The sequence below is a fragment of the Colletotrichum tamarilloi genome (genome assembly GCF_030869305.1).
Source record: "Colletotrichum tamarilloi strain Tom-12 chromosome Unknown Scaffold_11.1, whole genome shotgun sequence".
NCBI lineage: Eukaryota > Fungi > Ascomycota > Sordariomycetes > Glomerellales > Glomerellaceae > Colletotrichum > Colletotrichum tamarilloi.
Genome location: NW_026849394.1, coordinates 384349 through 404595, shown reverse-complemented (window position 1 = coordinate 404595; position 20247 = coordinate 384349). Strand labels below are relative to the sequence as shown.

Genomic DNA, 20247 nt, shown 5'->3' with positions numbered 1-20247 from the left:
ACAACCAAGCAGAAAGACACTGGGCATCCGGTGGCTGACATTCATGGAAGCTGATTGGGTGTCGTCTCTTAACTTCCGAGAGGCTTCGGGGTTCTAGCGGCTCGTCCTCAGCGGTGCTGGTCCGTCCAAAGGATGACCGACCATTGTAAGCTGATTGGAACGGCTTCCCGTCCTTCCAGGTTGGCTACGTTCGTTCAGAATTCTCTCCTCCATGATGATCAATCCTCTTGCATCTATTAACGAGGGAGCTTTGTCCGGGTGGTTTCCTCTAAAGATGCGTGAGGGTGCTTCATGTTCATGTCTACCATACTCGCCATGATCAACTCATAACCACAAGGAACCCATGATAAGTCACCGAGAATGGGTCGCAAGCAATGTATAATTCACGTCAATTTTATCGTGGCAACGTTCTTCCTGTTAACCACGCCGTCCAACCCACGTCTTAGCGTCAATTGCCATGATCATGAATCGTTCTATGTACACACAAGATTAAATATTATAGGACTCGTCCAAATTAATGGGCTCCGGGATTCTGTTGTGTCGGCCTCCCGTCTTGCTCTTTTGGAGCCCATTGTCAGCTGTTCCTGCTGGGCTTGTCCCGTCCCCAGCGGATGCAGTCATCTTTCGTCACCATCCCGGCATCTTCCTGCCGCTGGTGGGTGAGCCTCGTCATGCTGGCCTGGATATGTCCGACCCCATCGTTTCCACTTCGTCTTCCGTATAAGCGAATGCACTTGGACGGCTCTCTCGCTCGTCAAGTTCCTGCGTATTGCTCCGAGAACTCCGGTTTGAGGCCCCATAAATCCCCGAAATCTCTAGAATGCCGATACCATGCCATGCCATGCATATCAAGAATGCCCTCATCTATTTACACGTGAGGCTCTTGGGAGCCCCAACTTCTTCAAACACGTAATCGAGTTAAAAACCGCCGCTTGGTGGGTCTTCCTGGAATTGGGCTGTGCGTCGAATTGAAGAAAAAAAATAATGTGAGCCATCGACGCCTCCACGGGGAGGGCGAGGTCCTGTTGAAGAGTAGATAAAAGTTGACACAGATGAAAATAATTGTCGTTACGCGATTTCGGCTGCCGTGAGGGATTTTGCTCTTTGCCGGGTAACCTTTTTGCTGACGGAGTAGACCAAGTCTAGCGTCCAGAAATGGCACAACTGTGCCTGGGCGCAAGGAATGGCACCGTAGAGAGGGGCGACGAGCGGAACCATTGCGTAGTCAATGAAGTTCTTCTTGACGTTGCGGTAAGAGAAGTTCATGCCCTCAGACAGACCAGCCTCGGTCATCTCACGTTGACGGGACTTGACGCAGATGCGGTGGAAGCTCTCATACAAGAAGAGGTAGAGCGCAATTTCCATGAAACCGAAAGTGCGCAGAATGTTGCAAACGTCGAAGATCCAGCTGAGGTGAGCAACTTCCTTGTTGCCCTCCGTGACCCACACGTACAGAGTAGAGGAAATTACGAAAATGGTCATCTGAAGGGGAAGGAAGTGCGCCTCGAAGAGACGGTGGAACAGGTAGACGATGCGTTCCCAGTTAGGAGACTGCAGTGTATCGTGGGTGACGTCGGAGAAAACACCGCTCTCTCTGGGCTGTTCGGGATCCTGTTGGTCCAGCTGCGTCTCGGGGACGTAGACGTCAGAGGCGTCGCCCATGGAGTTGTGAAGCGGACGGAAAGCGCGAGAGGTGTGCTTCCTTTCTTGCCAGAGTTCGACAACCTTTCGGAGCGCATATCCGGAATCGAGAGCACCCCACATATGTCTCATTGCCTGCTTGTAACGAGCCTGCATGTCCGAGTAGATACCGCGGAGACCCTTGGAGCCATCGCCACAGACGTTGCTCTGACTGACGGGGCTGACGACAGTCCTGACGGTCAAGTTGCCGTTCAGCGCGAAGAAGCACTTGAGGTACATGTGCAAATCTTCTCCAATAGCCTCGTTATCGCAGTCCCAGCCGCCGACGCGGTCAACAAGTTCCAAGGGCACGGAGTAGACGGAGGTGGGAGGCGCGATTGTAGATCCGGAGTACAGTCCCGACATACCACCAGCACCCCAAAGGATGTCGGCGACACGGACAATGGCGGGAACACTGTGGGCGTTGCGGTCGAAGATGATTGGAGCCGCGTACATGGTGGTCTTTGCTGTTTCGGGATAGGCCAGGTGCATGGTAGTCAGTAAAGCGAAGAAGTTGGATGAGAGGTGGCTGTCGGCTGTACACCCCACGTTTCTGTCAGCGAATCATCCTACATGCGCAAAAATTGGAAACATTGACTGCGGCAGATTCTCAGAATCTGGCATGCGCACGTACCGTCAAGACCCGTAATGATCACATCCTTGCGGGTGGTCATTGAATATTTTTGGCTCAATTTGCGGGCAGCCCATGCCACGTTGCTTCCCTTGCCAGCGGATTCACCTGGGATGTCGGACGGATGAATGGTGTAGTCGATGCTGCGGAACTTCTTGACGAACTCCTGAATGAGGGTCATGGCCTTGAGCTCGACATTGGGCTCGCGTTGTTCCATTCCCAAGTAGACCTAGCATGCAAGTGTCAGTTTTTGTACGCGTCTCAATCAAGAACGACAGCATTCGCCAGATCGGTGGTCATTGACTACCAGGGCAACTGTGTGGCAAGGGGGGGGGGGGGGTTCCAAATGTACTCACATCGTAGCAGCTGCGAGCTTGGGGGTGCGAAGCCAGCACCTCGAGAGTCTCCTTCAGGGTATCCATCTCCTCCTTGTAGTTGGGAACGATAATAGCGTGGATGACGCGGTCGGGTTCAGCATCACCATCGGTGTATAGTTCGGGCTCCATGTCGCCAGCTTCACTGCTAGACGCAGAACCACCGTGGGAGGACGTGAGGGTCTCCGAGCTGGATAAGGAGGTCGAGGAACCACGGCGGCGGTGGGAGAGTCTATAGTCTCTGAGGGTCCTGTTGCGAGCGATCTTCTTCAGCTGGCGGGTCATGTCAAAGACAGCCCAGCAGCATCGGAGAGGGAAAGCGAAGACGAGGATGTGAATAAACAAGCAGTAGTAGGCGTAGATTTCGGTCCAAATGCCAGCGCCTTTGGTAGTCGAAGTCGAAGAGCTAAGGCTATCCTCGTGCAAATAGTTGTGTGCAGAAGCAGCTGATTCCTTTGAGATAACCCAGTAACTCAGACCCAACAAGCCCAGCATGGCCAAGCCGCCGACGCGGCGCGAGGCCCAGGCCAAAATCGATGACATGGTGACGACCGAGGATGTTGCTTCGGTGAGGCACGTTGCCAGCGATGGAAAGATCGACGATAAGCCGACAGCTCAGGAAGGTCGACGACGGAAGGCGAGGTTGTCTGTCTGTCGAGGCAAGCAGCCGATAAGAGGCTTGGAGAAATGTGCGAAGCCTGACTGGGGGGTGGAAGTTTGCTCGAGGGAGAGCGAGACCAGCGACTGTAGACAGCAAGTGGGAGAGGGAGAGAGGAATGGAGAGGGAAGTAGGGCGGAGGAGGAGAATCAGGAAACCTCTGGGCCGAAATTGCGAAGGGCACGCGTAGAATTGGAGCCCTACCGGTCGAGGTTGATGGTGGTCTCTCGCGCTCTCTCACTCTGTCTCTTGGAGAGGGTTGAGTGTGGGTGAGGAGGAAAGCAGGTGACAGTCAGGAGGAAGGGGGGGAGGGGGGAGAGAAGAAGTGAAAAAGGGAGAGACTGGGAAGAATTAGAGTGCGTCTTGTCGGATGATATTCACGAGGAGAATAGCGACTAATGGATACGGGGACAGACTGAGGAAGAGAGAAGGAGGGAAGAAGTGCAAGGTAGTGAGAGTGGATGATTTCTTGGATAGGGACCTGGGCATGAAGGAAGAGCAGGAGCCAGGAGGTAGTAGGTAGGTGGACACGGGTACAGTAAGGTCGGGTCGGGTCTGCTAAGCTAAGGTAAGGTGCGGTACCTTAAGGTCCAGTCCAGTCCACCTCAGTGTTCCGCGGGTGATACACTACAGACAGGTAATATTGTAAGGCAGGCCTGGTACGCAGTGAGGTAGACCATACTGCGTAGACGGTAGACGAAGGGGGGGAGACGGCAGAGAAAGGGGGCGCGCTGATTTCTCTGAGGTGAGGTGCGGCGCGCCTTGCTCTGGACTCTCACCTCTCTAGTTATCCGTACGGAGTATTCGTACCAGCCCTCTTTCCCTTTCACACGCGCACCTTGGAGCTTGTTTGCGTTGGACCAGACCAGACTGGTTCCAGATGGGACGTGGGGAGGGAAAAGGGTCATTTGTACAGAGTACTTGTGTCGGCCCAGCGCCACAGCCTGACTTGGGTGTGGAGGACCCGCTCCCAGATGTACGGATACCAATATTCTCTCTGCCGCCAAACTTTGTCTGTTTTATTTTCATTCTCACCAAAACAACCAACAGGACCCGCGTATGAAGACGGCTCCGATACAACGCTGGAGTTCTACCGTCACGGACAACTATTTGCACCATCTGCTGAGGCATACTATGGAAGGGAGGTATAAAGGAGGTGCTCGCCGCCTGCAAGATGAGGAGGGAAGACGTGCAGCTTGCAAAATCGTTGAACTGGAGCATTGGACTGGACAATGGGGGTAGTGGAAGCCTCTGGATTGGCGAGACGACGAGCTGGGGGTCTCCTAGCACCGGTGATGGCAGCCGTAACAGACCGGGGGGTTACTAAGGCACCTTGATCCGGAGAACTGCAGCAGATTGAGGTGGTGAAGAGGCGAGGCAGGCCGCAGGTCACAGAGAGCAATGAAAGAAAAACGAGAAAGAAGCAAGAAACAGAGCGAGGGTCGAGATGGTTCCAGTGTGCCAGAAGCCAGACTAGACCAATTCAGGACTACTTTATGGATCGTGATTGGCTCAAGAGAAAGAAGGATCGTCTCTGATTGGCCCAAACGGCAGGGGCCTTGGGGTATGCCGTGCTGAGGCTAGCGCATCTCGCCCGCTCGCATCGCATCTAGTGGGCTGCCTCTGCGCCTGCCTCACTCCCATCCTCTGCCTCGATAATTGCTTTAGCGCGAAAAGGGACGTGGGCCCATGAGAGCTCACAGGGGTGGCACGGATACACGAACAAGGTCTGGTTGCCTTGGGAATTTTCTGCGCTTGTACTGAATCGCCCCGCGGGAAATGAGAAGGAAGAAATTACCGAGTAAGCGGTCAATCGCGAGCACTGTGTACGGCCGGGATGTATAGGTGAGTCTGTCTTTTTTGCTCTCTTTTTTCTTTCCTTTCGTCGTGTTGATGATGACCAATCGACATCGAACTACGGAGTTAGCCAGCGGAGTACAGTAGTGTTCGTTGGTTTCGCTTTCCATTGTGACAGCCTCTCGTGTCGATAGCGATAACGATTGAAAGGAAAGCACTGCCATGCCATGCCATTTGCTTGTCACGTTATAGTAACTTGAGCCAAGGAAGTCTCATACTCTGCGAGGCTTGGCCAATATTCCAAGCATGAGCGGAGCCAATATTCGTCAACAACTCATTCTAGAGTCTAGTGTAGGCAGTCGAATTGCAGAGCGTGGGAACCCCTTCAGATAGATTGACTGAGCCGGGCAGCTTGTTGTGATGATGAAAGTGTAATCATGTGCGACGCTGCGTCATGATCGAGTGCGAGCCGGTAATGCTAGACAGGAGCTTGTCGGGCACTGCACAGCCGCACTTGGCGAGTGGCTTCACTCAAGCTCGATTCGAACCTTCTTTATCCTGTGTCATCTCTTGCTTATACATTTGATGCTTCAGCCTTGGTTGATGTTATATTCCTCTTGACTCCAGCCTCAATGCCGAGAGTTCCAATCTCTCAGACCACGGTCTTTGGTACAGATAAAGTGATAAGTACCTCCCTGAGAGTTTTTACTCTCTAGACCATTCTGAGCATCATCACATAGCTTCCTGAGAGAGAAAAATTAGCAAGAGCCAACAGTCGCACCTTTTACGATGACTGGGACGTAATTTCACAGGATCCCCGCACAGTATGCGCTCTTCATGCAGCGATGCCAAGTTCATAGGCCAAAGACTGCCTGCTGCCTGTGCCTTTTTCCACGCTAAGGACGCTAGAGACGCTAAGGTGCCGTGGGGTCGCTCCTCCCGCTCTGACGGGCTGGCTCGCCCAAACGGGATATTTGGAAAGTACCTCCCCACTAACAATTTTCAAGTGCTCGATCCGGGGGCGTCACAGTGCAGTGAAAGGTCCACCTTGTGCTGCTTTCTTACCGCCAGCTCTCCACCTCACCGAGCAAGCGTGCGGCAGGCAGGGGACCCGTGAGCCTGTGACAGGTACGTACTGCGTACATACATACAGCCAACAATACTGCGGATGGGTACTCCGTACGGATACAAAGTGCAAGGCAACTCGACATCCGATGCTGGATCCCGCGGACATAGTACGGCGCTCCCGCGATGACAGAGCTGGAAGGCACCACGGCACGCAGGCGGCAGGAGTAATAACTCATCAACAATGGAGACTGGAGCCGGACCCGGACCTCCTGAATCCCCATTCCATTCAAGCCCTGCAAAAACATGCAAACAAAGGAGGTCCAGAGCTCAACAGCCCATAATTGTTTCTGCATTCTCATTCAGGCCAGTCTCGGTGGGTGGTGGCTCTGGTGGATGCTCAGGATGGAAAAGGCGTAGAATCCGGCCGGGAATAATCGACAATGCAATCGACAAGCAAGTACTCCGTGTTGTGTACGAATACTTAGGCTTCTGTGGACTCGTGGAGGAGGATTCCTTTTGTGCCAGGTTGTGAAGCTTAGCCATCCTTAGTGGAAAGTCGCTCAGGGGGCGGTGTACGGAGTACGGATTCAGATTACTGTGTAGTAAGCAGTCGAAGCTTAACCTCACCACCGAACGTGGGGCTTTCTTTACCTTATTGTTCAAGCTGGTAGTTTTGAAAAGTAGGTAAGTTCTCACACCTTCTTCCTTCCTTGCAGTCGTAAGGCGCCTGCTTAGTCGATAAGGTGTCATAGGGTAGAGGCTAAGGCGCCTTACCTTACCTCAAGCAGGCCCGGTCTGAATGATAATACCTGAGGCAGATAATAAGTGAGGCAGCTTCCGCTGGCTGCTTTTCTCTTTGATGATTGCACCTCGGCTGCTTCGACTCTATCGATTTCTAATGACGTGCCTTGATATTTGTCCTAGCTTGCCCACTTTGTCAATCCAACAGGTCAACTTCGTCCGAGGATTGTTCCCGTCAATTTGCGGCCACCAGCCAGGTAGTCCGACATGCATCATACATGTGCGACACGACGGCTGTATCTGTACCCACGGCATCAAGTTCTTATCAGCTGCCAGCTGTGAAAAGCACACAATGACGACCAAGCCACGACTATGCTCTCGAGCACTTGGGTTCACATCACAAGCTCAAGACCAATACGACCCAAGCTACCCGGGAGCTCAAGATAGTCGATAATATCATCAAACACCCAAAGCTCGACACCACTAGTCCTTTCTCGATTTAACCAACAACAACGCCTATCGTTCCTACGATTCGACCGTGCGTTGACCATCCGGCTAAGGAAACATGTCGAGTATTCTTGGGAGCAGTCAACACTGCCACTATCCGCGTTTGCCAGGCCAGCGAGGATGAGCAGCCATGCGCCATTGATGCCGCCTCTTGTGCCACAGTTCCACGGGACAAAGACGGTATCCAGGGCCGCCGCCGCCGCCGCTGGATCTATACTATGCTTGCGTGCGAGGACGAATCGAAACACACGGCGGGCAGATGCTGCTGGCGGTACCACGCTATCGCAGTCTCACAGACGATGCTTCAGGTCTGGGAGATTTACCTACCACTGCGGCGCTGCAGGACGCTTCTAGCTGCCGGGACCACATGCAGAGTGGTACGTAGGCACGCCAAGCGGAGCAAATCGTGGCTCAGTCTGAGAGCGCGCACACCTTTTTACACGTCGCGACACCGTCTAATGAGCTGCAGTCTCGCAGTCTCGTAGTGGCCATTGGTTCGTTCGGGGGTGCTTCCCCAACCCCAGCTCTTACAAGCGGCGCTGCAGCTTGAGCTGTCGACAGGCGGCGGGTCGAAGGAGGGGGTCCCTTCCAGCGTGGCAGCTGTGGCTGCCGTCGTCATCCATCACGGCTTTGCTGCGGCATCGTCGTCATAGGGCGAGAAGATGCGACCCTAGAGAAACGAGGTCATGGGTAGCTAGACGACGAACGATAACGATGACCAGCGAAACGCAAGTACACAGGCGAAATTGGCCACGGCATTGGCAACGGGACGGCAAGGCAGCATGCCTGCCAAATGTCATCTCATGGCATGCATTTTTCGACCAGACCTGTCGCACGCTTTTCGCCTTCCAGGGTTCGCATCGATGATTACACTCTGGTAGACTAGCCTGCGGTCGAGGCCCCGCGAACGATATTCTTAGTCGTCCCACCATCGCCAAACTTACACTTGGTGTCATCCTGCGCTGAATCTGACGCTGTCCAGTCAGTCCAATCCAGTCACAGTGCGGCCTTCCTGCTCACTCACCGTCGGACTGGAGAGCCGATGTGGGATCTCGTGGCGTGCTGGGATACCGTTGCTGCGAAATGATGGGATGCTGAGACATGGCCGTTCCCCAATTTTCTTCTTCACTTAGCCTCTACGGCTCCTCTTGCTCTCTGCCTGACCCCTTTGCAGAGTCGCAATGGCCAAGGAGATCAAAAATTTTGAAGTCCAAATCAGCAGATGAAAATCAGGCCTAGGTGCTCTGGCCAGGTCTCTACCAGGGCCCCAGGGTTGCAAGACCGCAAACGTGCCTGTCAAGATTCAGCAGTGACGGGTCACGGCAGCCGGGGCGGTAAATTTCGACCTGCATCCCGTTGACTTGGATGCCCTGGTCACACTGTCCGATATCGACATGTGCCCGACAAGTGCATATCACCAACAATCCATCTCGCCAGTCCAGTCTCAACCACGCTCAGACACCGGGCGGTTGGTCTTGGTCAATGCAGGTTCGGCGTGGCCTCGCGAGCCGCATCAACATCATCAAATCAACGCCGTTAGCTTCTAGCGCATTTCATCAGCCCCGTGCTCACCGCATCCAAGCCATCTTGATATGCTCGTGCTATCAATGGCATCTATTCATGGCCTGGCTGGTCTCGTGCATTCTACAGACGCCTGAGACGGAATGGCAATGAAATAGCAAAGAGACTTGAGATTAAACCCGCAACATGCATATAGCAGGTAGGGCAGGTCACAGACAAGTCTTCTCATACTTTGTTCGTACAGAACACGAGAATACCAACTTTGGCAGAGGGTTCACCTTTGGAGGCGGGTGGCGTCGAATGGGCTGCCATCCTTGTACGGGTAGCTGACGGTGCTTATTCCTCCCGGACAAATACAGGCCGCGATATGTCTGAAAGAAAGGATACCGCGGGCTCTTCGTCCGCTTCAGGCTAATTCTTGTATTGTTCGCTGGTAGAGTAGCCCCAGCCGCACTCCGCAATTACACAATCACAAGCGAGAACTTGCTTCTTCCGTAATGAATAAGGCGAGCATGCTGATCCGAGGATTATCGGATATGAGCTTTTGGTCACAATACGATGAGGGAGACCATGTCCATCGGTTGCTTCGTAATTCACGCACATGTCGGGCGCAAGTGCTCCCTCAGCTTAACTCCGATCTTGGCAGAATCGGTCCATTCGCGACATCTAGAGACTCGACCACCTATTCAGCAGCCGACGCAAGCACCGGGAGGGTATACCGATTCCGCGAACCTCCACCATGGGAGTCAGCAATGAGCATTGGAGATCCATACGTATGATGAAGAAGGTCAGCAGCAAGAGACGACCGAGGAGGCGTATTGCGTGTGCCAGGAGCACCTATAGGGGGGTTGCCGGATGGTGGGGTGGGCGAATACTTGGCGGGCCGGCGTTTGAGATTGAACGTTTCTGATGCTCCGAATCTGACTGGCCGACTGGACCAGTACCTTGCAAGGCAAGACATGGAATTCCAGGTCTCCTAGCCAGCCGACCGTGTTAAGAGGTAAATGGCCCGGCTACGGCCACCAATATGGTTCTAAGCCCAGTCTTCGGGCTTTCCTGGGGGAATCGGAGCGCCTCCTCCAACACCATCTCACCTCGATACTCGCCGTTGAACCCCATCAACGCCGGTCGCAACCTAGCTTATTGCCATTGCGGAACCTGCATCGACCCGCACTCGCGGATCGCCATAACAGTGGCATGCCGCATAATCAGCAGATGCAGATATCAACGGCGAGATTATCGGAAAAGAGGAGGTATTGGAGAAACGGGGACAACCAAGGGAACGTAGTTACGAACCACACTTTGCATCCACCAATCGACGATTTGACTCTGTCGCCGCCCAACGGTCACTTGGCAGGCCTTGGCTTAGTCCGACACCCATCAGGATTAACGACTATGTGTGATTTGCGAGGTCACTGAGCCTTGAATCCACAAGCAGAAAGGAGTCGAAATTCAAGTTGAGAACATCCATCGTGGCACAAGAGCCCCCGTCTCCCAGCTTGAGTCGAGACATCGATGCGTGTCCGGTGCGGCTGAAGCATCCGATGTCTTGATGATGAGCTAGAACTCAGCGTGTGATGGCTCCCGCAAGCCTCACACCGAATTGGTGCAATTATTGCTCCTCTCGGAAACCTACGTCTGCAAAGTACCCAACCCACGCATAGCGGACGGTTTGCCCTTGAGACACCAAATCCATGGACCAATGTGGCACTCAGACTCGTCCGGTCACAAGTGGCATGTCTCAACATGTTGCGATTCAGAAGTTCGCCCCATCATATCCGTCTGCGTATGCATCTGCCCGTTCACCACCGGGGCCGTCTTGTCGGCCGACGGGGTCCTGTTCTGCTCCAATGCGGGAAACAACTTTGAAACAAGCCCTGCGAGACAGTCGAGATGGGCATACTTTCTCTTGCACAGCACAGGATGAAGCTTGCAGGACAGCGTGCGTGGCCTCAAGAAAGCAAGAACGGTTGATGGGGTGTTAGGGGACCATTATGCCAGACTTGATTCCTGCAGCGACTCGCCGTTCATGTTCCTCGAGGCTTCTCGAAGCATACGGTCGCGAATGACAGAGATGAGGCAATATGCGATCCGCGCTGTCAGGGCAATTTTCGACGACCAAGACTTCACGGCATACTTGCAACCTCCCTTTGCCAACACGACCTGTTTCTGGCCAATCATTCCAGTCACCCATGAAACGACTTGCCTCAGATGTTGAAAGCCAAAGAACAAAAAAAAAACTCACCGCCCAGAGTCTTCCATCCCCGATGACCCCGACAGCCGGACGGATCAACCAACCAGTCACCTTGCGGGACTGACATGTCGCATCATCGGATCCGGGGTGAGACCTTCGGCTGCCCTGTGCATTGCTTCCCCAGCCAACGCGTCACTTGTGCTTCGGCCGGGCGGGCTTCGCTGGCCGTCCGGGCTTATGCCGAATCGGATTTTCCTTGGCAGCCGGCGCGGGTGACGACAGCATCCCGTTCAACAGCCGTCCCCTTGACTTTTCCCGGGGCGACCCACCCCCAGAGCATTTCACACATACCGACGTCAAACACGGCTCACTTGTCTTTGAACGAATTATGTTTTGACCTGTAGAGTATTGATTATTGAGCTGACGGCGCCAATCGTCTGCGATGACGTCGTGGTTCTCGGTGGGCTGTTAAGGTGTGAGGCAACCCTTTTCTCGGCCTTGTGGTCGTTTATCGACTCCGTCTGTGATGTTCACCCCTCTTTGCAATCCCATCGGCAGCCCTTTGGAGGCGCAGCGCGCTATTACGCTGCGCTGTCAGCAACAGAGCCACCCAGGCCCAACTTTGACATATTCAACGGTGCCCGCGGGTGCGTGTCCACCGCAATATACCTTTGAGCTTAGATGCCGTCCTTCCGTAGCCCCACCCTCGTAGGCATGCTCGCGACTTTCGAGAAAAATCCTCATCCGTAGACTCCGAATGCAGCCTTGAGAAGGATACTAGGGCATGTCAACACCCAGTAGAATGATTCCCCCGCAGATGCTCGTATTCAGAATTCTCGCTGGGCCATCTTGTTTCTGCGGCATCCCCAGCTGAAGTGCCGAGCCAAGAGGCTGGGTCAGAGGCTCTCGCAGAGCAGTGAGGCACACGATCTATTGATACCGAAGCATCTTCTGCGAGACATTTCGTGCAGCAGCCGAAAGATCGAGCTCGTCCAACGGGTAAGTACGTTCTAATCTACCGCTTTCATACAACCTTTTCGAAGAGTTCCTGGATGGGTTTCGCAGCCTACACCGACGGACGTTAGAAAATCGATACGCATGACAAGTTTCGTCAAACGGAAGCAAGGCATTGTAGAACTCACATCGATGAACTTCTCCAAGTCTTTGTCGAGGTTGGCCAAATCGTCCTTGCGCTTCTTGTTCTCGGCAATGAGCTTCTGCTTCCTGCCCACCAGCTCGAGCCTCTGCTGCTCGAGAGCTTCGCGTCCCACTCGCTCGTGGCCGATGCGCGCAATCATCAAGGCGTCCTCGTCGGCGTCGGCGTGCTCTGGTTGCTCGGCGAGGAATTCTTCGACGGGGATGAGAGGTAGCTTCTGGTAGGTGTGGCTGGAAAGTCACAAGATGTTAACTATGGATGAAACTTCCATCGACCGCGCCATATAGGAGAAAAAGACAGAAGAGTATAAAAAAAAGCCTCTCCCACTTACTCGTAAGATTCGCAGGCCTCAATCTCGCCCTCGAGATGGCGCTGCTCGTAGTAGAGGTTCTGCAGCTGGAGGTGCAGGCGGTCGACCTCGTGGCGCGCCTCGGCGGTCTGGGCTTTTGTGTCCCTGGCGTCAAAGTTGGCGGACCGGTGCAAGCCGCGGAGGTGCGAGATGTTTGTGAGGAGGAGTTTTTGTTCTTTTGACAGGGCGGCTTGGAGCTCTGGCGAAGTTGAGCCTGACTCTTCGGCGGTGCGGGTGATTTCGGTGAGGAGGTGGAGGAGCTTGGAGGCTTGGTCTTGGGCGTAGCCTGAGGTCTGGAGGACCGCGCCGAGTTTCTTGTCTGATACGAGCTCGTTGACTACCATTGTTGCGGTTTCTTGTGCTTTATCCGTGGAGTTGTGAAGAAGTTGACGATGAGGGGTGGCAGGGTATGGTGACAGCTATGTCGGTCTCGATTTGAATTTCGTTGATGTGTTCGCCAGAGCTGATCTGCTTGATCGCCGTTTTCCGAAGAAAGGATTGTTCGTGAAAGCTTCGGGGTGAAGTTGGGATCGCGTAGTCTCTCTTGTCGCGTGCGCGCGCAAGGCTGAAGGGAAGGCGAGGTAAGGTCGTCCGGCGCGATCTGACGAATGGGATGGATTGGGCGGTTTTGCACTTTTTGCGCAAACAGACGGGTACGCTGACAGGGGCTAACGTGCGAAACTTCAGCCTTGTGGTTTGCTTTTGAAAGGTATTCGGTAAGGTAATTGAGGTTGCGCCTCAAAAGTCGAAAGCGTGGGCCGTGGCGTGGTGGTTGGATCTAGTCTGCTTCCGATGCTTTTTGCCAATATTCCCATAGCTCACCACTACTGTACCGTGGCGGACGTTGGAAAATCAGTGCAGCCGCACCGCAGGGACCGTGCTTTCGGTAGCATTTCCCAGCTCCCGTGGTCCCGTCCCACCACCTCTAAGATGCTGAGAACCTGGACGGGAACACAATGTACACTACAATCTACAAACCGCCATGAGCGGCGTTCTGCTTGATCCTCAAGGCTGTGGACCGACTCATGCTCGGGCGGATCTCATGGTTAGGAGGAAACGGACTGGCCGTAGGTGAGATAAGGTAGGGAACGCATCGCACTGGTGAAGCCGCAGCAAGTGATACCACAATACAGAGCTTACAGGGTAGAATATTACCGTACATACATCTTTAGGCACGCCATGGGGAAACTAGATGGAAGCCTTATCGGATAGTGCCTTTGGAGCTAAGCAGCTAAGGTACCTTGAGGATAGTCATGGACAACAATGAGAGTCTAAGACATTGGATGTGGTCTTGGGGTTGTCCATCACAAGGCACGCTAGGGCAGGAATTTCTCCAATGTCGAGCGTCATCTCCCAAGCCTTTGGTTTGCCCTGCTGTCCGCAGACTAAGGTACGCATCATAAGCGGGGAGATCCGAATGGGAGTGGTAAGAGAGACGGTGGTTCCAGCGATTTTGAAGCTATTACCTGAGATGAAACTTTGGGGCTCCGTCATTATTGATTCCTGCCAGGTTGGAAACACATGACACCTGACGGATTTCCTCGAACCTCAACCCTGCTCCTTCGAAGAAGAGTCTCGGAGCTCTTTCATGCACATGCTAGTGTAAGGTAAATAGCGTACGGAGTACGGACCATGCCTTGGCCCCTCCGTCTCACAAGGCATTGACAGCCGTTGGGTCGTCATCCCAAGGCTTGGTTTTCTTACACATGTACGGAGAACGCATGGTAACGGCACGGCAAGGCAAAGTCGGCAACGGGCTGCATGTTGGCATTCACGCATTTCTGAAGATCTTACACCAGTCCGTCACTCTGCACCAACTTTTGTGTTTCGTTGCTGCAGGTGCAACAGGTGAGCAGTAAGCACTCTCACTGGTGGACGTAAGAGAGAAAGAGAGAGAGAAAGGAAAAAAAAAGAAGAAAAAAAAAAGACAGTGGTCCCTTGTGGGAACGGGTGCGAAGAAGGGATGACGACGATTGGTGGCGCGCTTCAAAGGCCCGCCACGCCACGGCACGCGCGCCTTGGGCTGGGGCCGAAGTTTACCGGGCCATGCAGGCGCTGGACCCGCTCGGGGCCAGCAAAGCGAACCGAACAACAGCCTTGAGATTCACAGTTCATGCGGAATTCCCTCTCAACACATTGAGCTACTTCCCTTGATTGTGTTTTTGGCAATGACTTTACTCTTCTGTCCTGCTCTGTCCTGAAGTAGTTCCAGTTGGTCTCTGGTTGATTGGACTCGGGTGCTTTACCGAGTGCCACTCTGTTCAGTCGCTTTTGTGTGTTGTTCCGATGGCGGATGTCATGGCCCTTTAGAGCTGCAGAAAAACCCACATTGCCCCGAGATGAGAAGAGCCAACAACCCCGGCCTCTGCAAGGTACCTTACGAATACTATCCGTAAACCACTTTGCGCGGCTTGGCTTGGGCGCTTCCGCAACTCATTCGCAATTCCCCATCGTAATAGTTTCCCTCTTTCCTTTGTTACTTTTGCTCGTTCTCTGTTTCTCTTCCCCTTTATCTCTCGGATCGCTCTCGGTAATTGAGTACAAAATACTTTGCGTCTTGCTGACACAAAGCGCCAGTTCAGGTCTTGGGAATCCGCCTCCCGCTCTGTTCTGTCTTGTCTCTCAGGCTCTTTCTCAACTGCCAAAGCTCCCGTCTCGTATCTCTTGGCTCCATTATTTGCATCTGCTCACTGTTCGTCATTTTTTTCTTGAAAAAAAACAAACAGAAAGCAAAACGCACGTGCAAAAAGGATCCGATCCGAGGAGCTCTCGTGTTTGTTTCCTCGCAAGACAAGCACCCAAAAGTGTATCCGTACTACATTTCGCCATCCGATACCATCCTCCCAAAGGTCCCCCTTGACCTTCCCCCCAAGAAAGGCACCAGGGTCCAGCTGTTCTGTCGATCTGCGGCCTGCTCCTCCCCGTACTTACGCCCCGGCCAATCCGATTCCCGCATTGTTGAGATCCGCCCGCCGCTCAACTACCTCAACAGACTTAGAACGCTTTTTCATTTCCTGGAGAAAGCAGCTGCTTCTTTCGGTCCCTTCTTTTTCGGTCTCTATCCTGTCTGAGTCTCACTGGCCTACATTCCTGTTCCCGTTCCCCTCCTCCTGCTCATCCCTCCCACGCTCCCTCCACCCTTCCACCGCCCGCCCTTTACGCCAAGGCCCCTCCCCTCCCGCTGGGTGTATAAGCCAATAATTGCCATCGCCTCCCGCTCGTGGGCTTATCCGTAAACATCGACTCGTCCCGCAAATCTACAAACCACAACACAACACAACTCCCTATCACCAAAACACCGCATATCTTCAGTGTAACACAACCAAAACCACAACTGCGGGACCACACTTGCACGTGTAAATCCAAACGAAGGCGAGACCGACATAGTTCAACATTCCGGAATCCCACCAACCTTTCACCTGGCTGCGGTCTATACCGCCGAGCCCCCGACTCCAAACCTTGTTTTCGCTTGAAGCATACCCGAGGTGCTTCTGTTAATACCTACATATTTCCGACTTCCTGTTGGTTGAGTTATGGAACCCATTGCCAACATGGCTTCCCTCAAGTCACCTTGCAGCGGCGCCGCCATCCAGGACGACGACGACTTTACCACTGCCACCGCCTCGGGAGCTCAGACTGAAGGCTCCGAAGTTGCTCGGAAAAGACGACACTCCCATTTCATTCCTAGACGCAAGTCCATCGTCAACCAAATCATGGACGGCGAGGAGCACTTGCTACTAAAGGTATGCTCACTCGCCACCACAGACCTCGGCTGTTGTTCGGGGTTGCGTTTCTCTTTTTACAGAGACATTGTGAAAAGAACATATCCGGGAATGATGGGAGAAACATGCTGACAGTACTCCTCCACAGGTCGACCTCTTCCTGACCGAATTGGAACGCCGCCTCGAATTCCTCGAAAACTACGGCGAGCTCACTTTCGACTCGAGCATATCCCGCGCCTTCTCCACCCTCCAGACCGTCCGCGCTCGCTGCTCTTCCGCCTCGGAGGAGTACCTCGGCGCCGGACGCAGGCGCCTGCACATCATGGTGGAGACACTCGAGGCCCGGTACCAGGGCGCTCTGGCCTCGGCCGAATCCCTGAACGAGAAGGCCCGCGTCGGTATCGAGCTCCTGGACGACATGCTCACCGAGTTTGAGAACAAGGCGCACAAGTTGCGGGAGCAAGGCCTTGCCAATGCCGCCGATACGGCAAGCGCTTTCATGAACGAGGGCCGAAGGGTTGTGGACGAGAGCATCGGGCTCGCGCGGGAGGTCGTCGACGAGGGTATCGAGAGAGCCATGCGCGCCGCTGAGAGTTTGGAGGAAAAGATTGCCCACGCCGTCGCGCGGGCCAGGGAGACGAAACTCATCACCTACGACGACCTCCCCATGCCGTGGCGCATCAACCCTCACATCCGCGATGGATATCGCTTTACCGAGTCCAAGCTCGAGTGCATCTGGTCGGTCTTCCGCCCCTCGAACGAGCTGGTCAACATTTGGTCCCACGCCATTGGCCTCTTCATTGTTCTCGCCGTCGCCCTCTACTTTTACCCCCGCAACATCAACTTCCAATTCAGCACCAAGACGGATATCTTCGTTGCCGCCGTCTTCTTCTTCACGGCGTGTCTGACGCTGGTATGCTCGACGATCTGGCATACCATGAACGCCGTGGCCGACGTAGACGCAATCAGCATCTTTGCGTGCGTCGACTACACGGGCATCTCGCTGCTTATTGCAGCGTCCATCGTCACGACCGAGTACACGGCCTTCTACTGCGATCCCGTCAGCCGCTGGCTGTACATGGGTACGACGGCAGTCCTCGGCATCGGTGGCGTCATCCTCCCATGGCACCCGACCTTTAACGGAGCCGAGATGGCATGGGCCCGCGTCGCCTTCTTCTGCGGCCTTGGCGCAACGGGGTTCCTGCCGATCCTGCAGCTCTACTTCTCCCACGGACCCGACTTCGTCTGGGAATTCTACACGCCGATTGCCAAGAGTATCTTTGTATACCTACTCGGCGCTTTTGTATACGCCAGCAAGATTCCCGAGCGTTGGTGCCCGGGCATGTTTGACTACATTGGCGGAAGCCACAACTTGTGGCATTTGGCGGTTCTCGGCGGCATCTTGTTTCACTACACGGCGATGCAGTCCTTCTTTGCGAATGCTTTCCGTCAGGCGCAGGGAGAGTGTTCCGTCTTTTGAGGCTGAGGCGTGAATGTACGCCGCGTTTCGGCTCGGGCTTGCTTCGAATTGTCAGTCGTATTCTGCTGTGATGCGATTACGGAGAAACTTGCTTTGCCCGCGGTCATACTTCATCCTACTTCCCGGGGATTCCTCTCACCGGAGTCTATTGCCTTTGTCTGCCATTCAAAAGGGCTGTATGTCCTAGCCTTGCCCTGGACAGCAGTAGGCGCCATCTGGTGTCAGTCAACCCGACGCCTCCTCGGCTCCTGGTCCGTTACGTCAGGTTATGGTAGCCCGAGCATCAATGTCAATACTGGCAATCCTACATCGGCTTAAGCAGCTTGGGACATCATCCCAGGGCCGTCTTTCCTTGAGGGTGAAGAGGACAAGCTGCCAGGATCTTGACGTATGTCAGCCATAGAAACCTTCAACGTCTCGCAGGGCTAGGCAGGAACAGTGCCCGGCACTGGACTGGCCACGTCGACGAGGCAGATAAGCTGCCCCCGCTATCAAGATGTTGAAAATGGTACTTGGCTCGGCGCCGGGCCAGCGGTCGGAGTAATACTTATTGCATTGACATGATTTTGTCTGTCCACAACCTATGTCGGCATATAGAATAGAGTGCAATATCTAATAGGCAAAAAAAGCTAGAAATCAGGGTCTGAGTTGAGGTTCTCACTCCCCCTGCGCTCGTTAATAGAATAGATACCCATCTGTCTAAAAGTTGGACCTTGACCTTTTTGATAACACATACCGTCACTTCTTGTTGACTCTGCCGTTGCTTTTCTCTAAGGCAGACCATATGATGAGAGCCTTCTTTATTAAGATTTCCTAATGATCAAAGTGGCCCGAATCCTCCTTGATAGGTTGTAGAGGTTCAGGGTCTGAACGGGCGTAGTGTACGGTCCCCGTCACCTGCCTCTCCCAACTTTCCTCCCTCTGCACGCCTCGCTTTCCTGTCCTTACGCCTCTGCTCCCTTTTCCGCATCCCGACTTCCACTTCCTCTTCAATGCCTCAAAGTTGGGTGTCCATTTGCCGCGAGGGGTATGCTCCAAAGCCATAATATCGCTGAGACTCTCCTCTGGATCTTTGCTGCGATCCGACTAGGTGCTTAAAGAAGAAGAAGAAGAGCCACTACTATCCTGATCTCCCCTCGTTAAAGTCCATACTCTCAGCTGTCGTCTTCGTCAGTTGTCATCAGAGCCCTGTTCACGTGCTGAGAGGGCAGTGCGCTTTTCTGGTCAGTCAGTTGGTCGTCAACGTTCGCTGGCTCTTTGGCCGTGTAGGACTGGGTTCGGGTCTACTCGAATCGAGAGATGGCAGACGATTGCCGTCATTTGTTGTGTCGTCGCTTCCGGCGACTGATGACGGCACTTTCGTGTGCTCGCTGCTATCGTCCTGTTCGTCTTCATCGTCGTCTTAATCATTGTCTTCATCTTCGTCAGATGTGCGCGGTCTGGCCCTGTTCCTGGCCATCGAAGCCTCATCTATCTCAGCCTTGTGCCTCGTCCAGGCCCGGCCAACCTAGACATGTATGAATTCGAAATTTTCTTATTGTTAATTAAAAACTCGGATTGACTTACCTCGTTCTCAGTACACAATTCCTTCACTGCTTTCGCCGCCTTCTTGACTTCTAGTCGTAGTTCTCAGCTGATGGGCGTCTCCTTGAAGAATTTCGTGTCTTACTGACGAGCACAGCACTCGAGTCGGTCCAATATATAAGAGAAAGATGTTTCCACTAGATTTTCAATAAGTCCACGGCTACAGGTAACGGCGGGGTGGTCGAGATTTCTTTTCTGATGGAATGGAGAAGAAGAGAAAGTATGGAGGCCAGAGATTTCTCGGTTGGGTAAGGGGAGGTAGGTACGGTTGTTAATATCGTCAGTGGAAACGAGCCTCAGGCCGGGCAGGAAGGAAGGCACGATCGAGATTTCACATTATCACTCGCAACTCCAGATCACTACTTCAACCAACATTTCTATACAAGTTGTCAGGGGAAACTTTCTAAACTCTTCAATTTCCATCGTCTTTTTTTTCAACCCCTCTTTACCTCCAGAAGGAAACCGTTTGTGTAATTCAATCGCCACATTTTGCGCTCACTTTGCATTCACAAAGTCTATTGTACATGGGTGGCGACGTAATACTCTGCAAATTGCCTGTGACGTTTGATGAATCTGCATACAAGGAGATGAACTTGGGCGTCAAGCTTGACACAAGGAGATAGCAGAATGAAAAAACTGGGTCGTACCCGAGGTTACTGTCGTCGGTCCATAGGCAATTGTTATGACAGGTCAACGCACAGGGCCTACTAAGATTCACTCTGAACTTGCCTTTCCGTCCTATGTCTTGCAAGGTACGGAGCAGCTAAGGTACTTGTAGAGGACGA

General features: G+C 53.5%; 4 protein-coding genes across 4 annotated transcripts; 1 reads left to right on the top strand and 3 right to left on the bottom strand.

Moving 5' to 3' along the window:
* Positions 1–1068: 1068 nt before the first annotated feature.
* CTAM01_04622 (uncharacterized protein) lies at positions 1069–3228 on the bottom strand (the record flags this gene model as incomplete). Its single annotated transcript, XM_060520652.1, has 3 exons — positions 1069–2216; positions 2315–2540; positions 2668–3228. The coding sequence occupies 3 exons, from the start codon at positions 3226–3228 to the stop codon at positions 1069–1071; spliced, it is 1935 nt and encodes a 644-aa protein (XP_060384606.1).
* A 5110-nt stretch (positions 3229–8338) lies between these two features.
* CTAM01_04621 (uncharacterized protein) lies at positions 8339–8559 on the bottom strand (the record flags this gene model as incomplete). Its single annotated transcript, XM_060520651.1, has 2 exons — positions 8339–8424; positions 8481–8559. The coding sequence occupies 2 exons, from the start codon at positions 8557–8559 to the stop codon at positions 8339–8341; spliced, it is 165 nt and encodes a 54-aa protein (XP_060384605.1).
* Positions 8560–12195: 3636 nt separating this feature from the next.
* CTAM01_04620 (uncharacterized protein) lies at positions 12196–13020 on the bottom strand (the record flags this gene model as incomplete). The annotated part of the gene is made up of 3 exons (XM_060520650.1): positions 12196–12237; positions 12314–12557; positions 12659–13020. The coding sequence occupies 3 exons, from the start codon at positions 13018–13020 to the stop codon at positions 12196–12198; spliced, it is 648 nt and encodes a 215-aa protein (XP_060384604.1).
* Positions 13021–16227: 3207 nt separating this feature from the next.
* CTAM01_04619 (uncharacterized protein) lies at positions 16228–17878 on the top strand (the record flags this gene model as incomplete). The annotated part of the gene is made up of 2 exons (XM_060520649.1): positions 16228–16419; positions 16547–17878. 2 exons carry the CDS (start codon positions 16228–16230, stop codon positions 17876–17878), a joined length of 1524 nt encoding a protein of 507 aa, XP_060384603.1.
* Positions 17879–20247: the final 2369 nt, after the last annotated feature.